At 64.2% G+C, this 6,000-nt stretch overlaps 1 protein-coding gene across 1 annotated transcript in view; it reads left to right on the top strand.

Moving 5' to 3' along the window:
- The first annotated feature begins 1,375 nt into the window (after positions 1–1,375).
- The window catches only part of KCNK9 (potassium two pore domain channel subfamily K member 9), an 86,797-nt gene continuing 82,172 nt past the window's right edge, over positions 1,376–6,000 (top strand). The window contains exon 1 of the mRNA XM_060116360.1: positions 1,376–2,045. Coding sequence (XP_059972343.1) covers positions 1,376–2,045 — 670 coding nt within the window. The remainder of the gene's footprint in view (positions 2,046–6,000) is intronic.

Raw genomic sequence — 6,000 nt, 5'->3', positions numbered from 1 at the left:
GAGCCCACCGACCCTCCCCTCGTGCTCCCACCCTCCGCCGGATTTCCCCTCTCCCTTAAGCTGCCTGTCTGCTTTCTCCGGCTGGGCTGCATCCCGTTTCTTCTCCTAACCCCGGGTCCCTCAAACTCTCCGCCTCTCGTGGTTGCATGTGCTCTCGGGGAGCTGGCCTAGAACGGCCCAAGCAGCCTCATTTATCCTCCCATCCCCCGCCAAAACCTGCTGGTGGCTCCGCCCCCCGCCCCCTCTCGGGCGACACCCAGTCCTCGGCCCGCCTCCGCCCCCTCCCCGGCTGCACCGGCCGCCCCTCCCGAGCTCCCTTCGCGTGCGCCCTGCGCCGCGTTCGGTCTGCAGCGGGAGCCGCCGCGGCAGCCTCGCCAGCTGGCTGGTGACCAGGCGGGAGGTGGCGCGCCCGGGAGGCTGCGGGAGGGAGGGAAGGAGGGAGGGAGGGAGGGAGGCCGGGCCTCGGTTTAGCCCGGCCCCCGCCCCCCGTGGCCCTCCCGCTGGAGCGGGGCTGCCGCGCGCGGGCGCGCGCCCGCGCGCGCACACACAAACACATACGCCCGCCCGCGCGCGCCCGCGCGCGCATATACACACACACACACATACACACACACACACACACACACAGGCACACATACGCACAGACACACGCACACACACACGGGCTCCCTCCGGCGCGCACGCACGCAGCGCTCCAGGCAGAGCGGCGCAGCGGCCGCCTCCCCGGACGCCCGGACGCCGGAGGGCCCCGACCCCCGCGCGGCTCATGCGCCCGCGCCCACCCCGCATCTCCGCGAGGCCCGCGGGACCCCTCCCGCCGCCGCCTCCGCCGCGCCCGCCGCCCCCGGAGGAGCGGGCTGGGCGACCGCCGCCGCGCCGTTCCCCGGCCGCCCCCGAGGCCGCTCCGCCGCGGGCCCTGCCACCCGGGGGCCGCGCCCCGCTCCCGCGCCTCGGGGGCTGAGCCGAGCAAACTTCGTGGACCGGCCGACGCCTGGCTGGGACCCTGCCGCGTCCCAGCTCGCCCGGGTGGACGCAGCGCGCTCGGACCTTCGGGCACCCGGCCGCCCCAACCGCTGCACCTGCTCGGCCCCCTCCCCGCTCGCTGGGGACTCCGGAGACGCCGCCACTTCGCAAACTTTTTCACCCCCCTCGAAGGGGAACGCGGAGGGGTAAAAGGGGCAGGAGGTCCCGCGGGGCGCGTGCGGACCTGTGGTCTCCTAGCTGGGCGCCGCCTCCTCGGAGCCGGACCCGGAGGGGCGCGGGCCCCGGCGGCCGCGCTCCGGCTCCCGCTCCCGCCCCTGCTTTTCCGGCGGGAGCTGGGGGCGGGGTGCGGAGGGCAGCGAGGCCCGCGCGGTGCCCGGCGGGGCCGCCGTGCATGGCCCTGCGCAGTGGGGCGGGCTGTTTCGGCCGGGTCTGGCGCAGGGTGTCGGGGCTCCCGGACGCCTGGCCCCGGCGCTCGAGCAGCCTCCTGTGCCTGTCCGCCTTCTCTCCCGAGCCCGGGCCCGCGCCGCCCCTGCCCCGCCAGCCGCCTCGCGGTGGCGGCGGCTGTGGCGGCCCCGGCGGAGGGGGGCCCCCCCAGCCTCCCCGCCCCCCGCCTCCCCGCTGCTGCTGCTGCTGCTGCTGCTGCCGCCGCCGCTTACAACTTGGAGGCGGCGGCGGCGGCGGCGGAGGAGGCGGCGGCGGCCGCCGGGCGCTGCAGTGGGACGCGCGCGGCTGCGAGCCTGCGGGACATGCCCCCCGCGCCGGCTCCTTGCTGGCGGCCATGAAGAGGCAGAACGTGCGGACTCTGTCCCTCATCGTCTGCACCTTCACCTACCTGCTGGTGGGCGCCGCCGTCTTCGACGCCCTCGAGTCGGACCACGAGATGCGCGAGGAGGAAAAACTCAAAGCGGAGGAGATCCGGATCAAGGGCAAGTACAACATCAGCAGCGAGGACTACCGGCAGCTGGAGCTGGTGATCCTGCAGTCGGAGCCACACCGCGCTGGCGTCCAGTGGAAATTCGCCGGCTCCTTCTACTTTGCCATCACGGTCATCACCACCATAGGTAAGGGCTGGGCGCGCCGCCGCCCGGCTCCCCGCGTCCCGGGAGGAGTCCGGGGAGGCGGCTGAGCGCGCGGCGCAGGGCTGGGTGCGGGGCGCCGAGGGTTAAACGCAGCCTGTCGCCGGGGCCCCTCCCGCAGCGCCCCCTCCTCTCCGGGAGCCCCCGCCTCTCTTGCGCCTCCGCGCCGTCTCACCCCTCGCGGACCCCACCCGGTGCCCTCCTCCGCGCCGGTGTCTGGGCCGGGCGTGCGAGCCCGGAGCGAGCGTGCCGGAGCCTGGAGGGCGGAGGCGCCACTTTTGCGAAGAGAGTGGAGCGCTAAGAATAATCCCACAGCAGACACCCACCCACCCACCGCCCCGGCGCGGGCTGGGCTGCGCGGGCCTCCAAGCCTTACACTTACTACCTCTCCGGGAGTTGGAGAGGGCTGGCCTGGCACCTGCGGCGCGGAGACCGACTCAGGTGGCCGCGGACGGCTCTCGGAGCGAGGCAGGCGCTGACCCTCGCCAGCCTCCAGCCTTCTCCGAGCCCAGGTTTCAGTTCTCCTGCCTCCTGGCTCTTCTTCCATGCTGGAACCTGGTCGTGCCAGGCCCCTGGGAGGAGAGGGTTTGCTCTTTGGTGATGGGGGGGGGGGGCGGGGCGGTGGCAGCCTGGTGAGAGGCTCTAGGAGCGCGGTGGAGAGCCCGTGGAGGGGGGCAGGACCAGCCCACCCCCAGACTGTGCCGGTGGGTAAGGCACGTGTGCGTATTGCCCAGAAGCCGGGGAAGTTCAGCTCCGGTCCAGGGAGAGAGTCCAGTCGGTACACCCTGGGGATTCCTGTGGGTCTGAGCCCAAATGTTCTGCCGGGAAGCAGCCTCTGGTGGGCACCTAGGGCAGGACCCCCACTGAGGCCAAGGGGTTCAGGCAACTTGCGTCCATCACCCTTGGAGACCTGTGGGAGATAGAGCAGGTCGCTTCATCCCAGTGGATTTGGGGCTGCCCTCCCCACGCCGCAGGAGGCAGGGTGGTGTCTCTGTGGTGTGCACCTTGTCCCAGCGCAGCACCCGGCCTCTCATAGCCACCTTCTTGGACCTGTCAGGGCCACTGTATTGGCTCGGGGCCACCTCTAGTTTGCTCCCCTCCAGTTCTTTGTGCCCCTGTGCCCCGAGAAGAGGCCTCGTCTTCCCCATCCTTCTCTCCGTCCCTCCTGCCTGACTTCTCTGGACCTCCTTCTCTGATTTTCCCCTTGATATTTTTCTTTCTCTGGAAAGCTCTGCGTGCTGAAAAAACAGGATTTCTCAGTGCCATATGCAACAGGAAGCGCCAGCACAGGACGGCTTGTCTTTCCTTCTTGGTTGAAAAGAGTTTTTAGAGAGTCATCTTGTCTGAAATGTTTAATTCATTGGTGTAGGTTTTTATGTTTTCAGGAGGAAATTGTCCTTCTGCTGTCTGCGGAACCGGCTTTACTCCTTTTGCCACACGCCCTTGGCCCAGGGGCCAAAACACAGTAAAGTCCTTCCTTTCCCACCCTGTGCTTCCAGCTCATGAAAGGGCCAGCCAGTCATAACCGTCGTTTCTGTTCTTTACACTTCCAGTGTGAGCTGTGGCCGTGACACACACGCACAGGGCGTCCATCCTGCGGGGCAGGGACCTGCTTGTGGGAGAGCCAGAGAGCCGGGGATATGCCCCCAAAGCTGACACCCCCCCCGGGGAGGGGAAGAGCTCATCATTCCCTAAAGGGCCTTGAGTGATGTAGACCCAAATCAGATGAAATCTGCGAGCATGCTGGCCACCAGTAGTGAAATGAGCACAGGAAACCTTTGGCTGGTCCCAAGAGTTGAACTGCAACATTGAAGAGACGGTTGGAGTTAAAATCAAACCTAGAGATGTTCCATTTATCTGATAAGGTTCTTGTCGATTGCGTTTATTGATTCTGATTGGCAGTTCTGGGCATACGCGTCTAACGGTTAGGGCTCCAAAGAGAAAGGGTCAAGGCAGGGTGGCCAGGTGGAGCGTGTGGAGGGGCAGCTGATGACTGTGCTGACTTATTCCTCACTTTTGTTGAGTTTCCAACTGATTTTCCAGAAAGAAAGGGTGCAATATAGGTGTAAGGCTAGGAAGAAAAGACTGTCCTAACTCAGCTGCCCTGCGGTGGAAGGATGCTGAACCTGGAGCCCGCTGACCGGGCTTGGAACCTGAGTCCTGTGAGACGGGAAGACTGTGAAGCGGAGAGTGGTGTGCTGACTCCCAGCCTGTTTCCCCACCTGTAGAAGGGGCGTGACACTGTAACCTCCCACCAGGGTGACTCTGAAGGGCCAGTGGGATCCCTCGTGCCTGCAGCCGCCTGGTCCAGTGCTGAGTGCACTTCGTAGGTGAGAATCCATGAATTTTGACATCAGCTGAGCCTGACTCTGCCCTAGGAAGCTGTTTAGCTCTGAGGAACTCAAATTTACGGGAAACCAAGCACCTGTCTAGTTAATTCTGTGTGTTTTCTTCTTTTTTAATATAAATGCAAATTAAGGTGCTCCTAGGCCTAGACCAAAACCCAGCCCCAAGCCAGGCCCTCCAAGGAACCGCCTCCTATTGGACAGTGATATTATTAATGAGTCAGGTGCACCTTCAGGGGCGTTCTTCTTTTTAATCTAACCTTGAGTGGTTTCTTGAGCATGCGTGCTTCAACTTTGAGCTCGAGTCTCCCAGGTGGGGCAGGAGCCGCCCTCACTCCCTCCGCTGCTTCCCGGATGCAGTTAGTAGCGCACTCAGTGAACGGGATTTTAAGAACATATATAATTAGCACTTTGCCTTGGATCTGTGGCCGCCGTTTTCATCAGAGGCTTCGCTGGGCTCTCACGCTGACCGCCGCCCAGCTCTCCCGGGAGCCCAGGCACAGGCACCTTTGTCCTAAGGAGGGACGAGCACAGGTCCCACGGGCTCCAAGAAGGCAGATGAACTCCCATCGCTGCTCCAGTTCTGGGTGCCATCCGTCCCCGCTCGCTGCTTCTGATGTCTGTGCCACTTGTAGCTGCTGCCCAGGAGATGGTATTGTTGCGTTCTAAATTTGGCGAGCCCGAGGCCTTCGGAACTCTCCATCATGTTCAAGATGAAAACTCCTTCTGCATCCCCTGCCGTGCCCATCTGATTAGCAGGCGGGTTGGAAACCCTCCCACCTGCCTTCCTGAGCTGCTGGTAGGAGTGGTGGCAGTCAGGAGTCCCGGCGGCCAGGGGCTCTAGAGCGCCTGCTCTGAATTGCTCTGCTCAGGGCTGAGGCCTGGGTGGGAAGGAACCCCCAGCACGCTGGGGCTCTTCCTACAGGAGGCGCTTGAGGCCAAAATTGTGTCCCGCCATCAGCGACTACTTCTGACAACAGCGGGAATCTCCAGACACTTCTCTTTCGACTCTAACATCTGTGTTCTAAGTAGTTACCACCTTCAGGATCATTAAAGAGGAAACTGTGCTTAGAATTCAGATCTCATTTGGAGGATCTAAGAAGACGATTTAAAAACTGGGCCTCGCAGGGGAAGGAGGGAAAAAAGGGCCCTGCGTTCTGTTTTTGCTGCTGTTTGGAGGAGGAACAGACTGACGTCAGGCCCTTTGGGCCCGGCTGAAGGCGGGGTGGCTGCTCGAGGGCACCGGCTCAGGAGGTGGGTCCCTGGCACGGGGTGGGGCACAGTCCCAGAAGGTTCTGCGCTCCTGCGGGCTCCCTGCTCAAGGTCCCTCGCCCCAGAATGCCGTGGGGCACCCCCTTTTCTCGCTCATCCGCAGGACCTTGAACAGACTTCTCACCAAGTGGAAAGCGTCTCCCATGTCCTCTTCTCGCGCTCTGGGGTGCAGGTTTCGATCCATGGTTTACACTCTCGCTGCGTGCCAGCCCCTGCCTGGCCTGTGCTGCCTTGGAGGCTCTGGGGACCGTCTAGATGACAAGATAAGGCCTGGCCTTGAGGCAGGAGGGGAGCTGGAAACCCAAACAGTTGGGTGCAGTCCA

Source organism: Mesoplodon densirostris, chromosome 13, assembly GCF_025265405.1.
Source record: "Mesoplodon densirostris isolate mMesDen1 chromosome 13, mMesDen1 primary haplotype, whole genome shotgun sequence".
NCBI lineage: Eukaryota > Metazoa > Chordata > Mammalia > Artiodactyla > Ziphiidae > Mesoplodon > Mesoplodon densirostris.
This window is presented reverse-complemented; position numbering and strand designations above follow the sequence as displayed.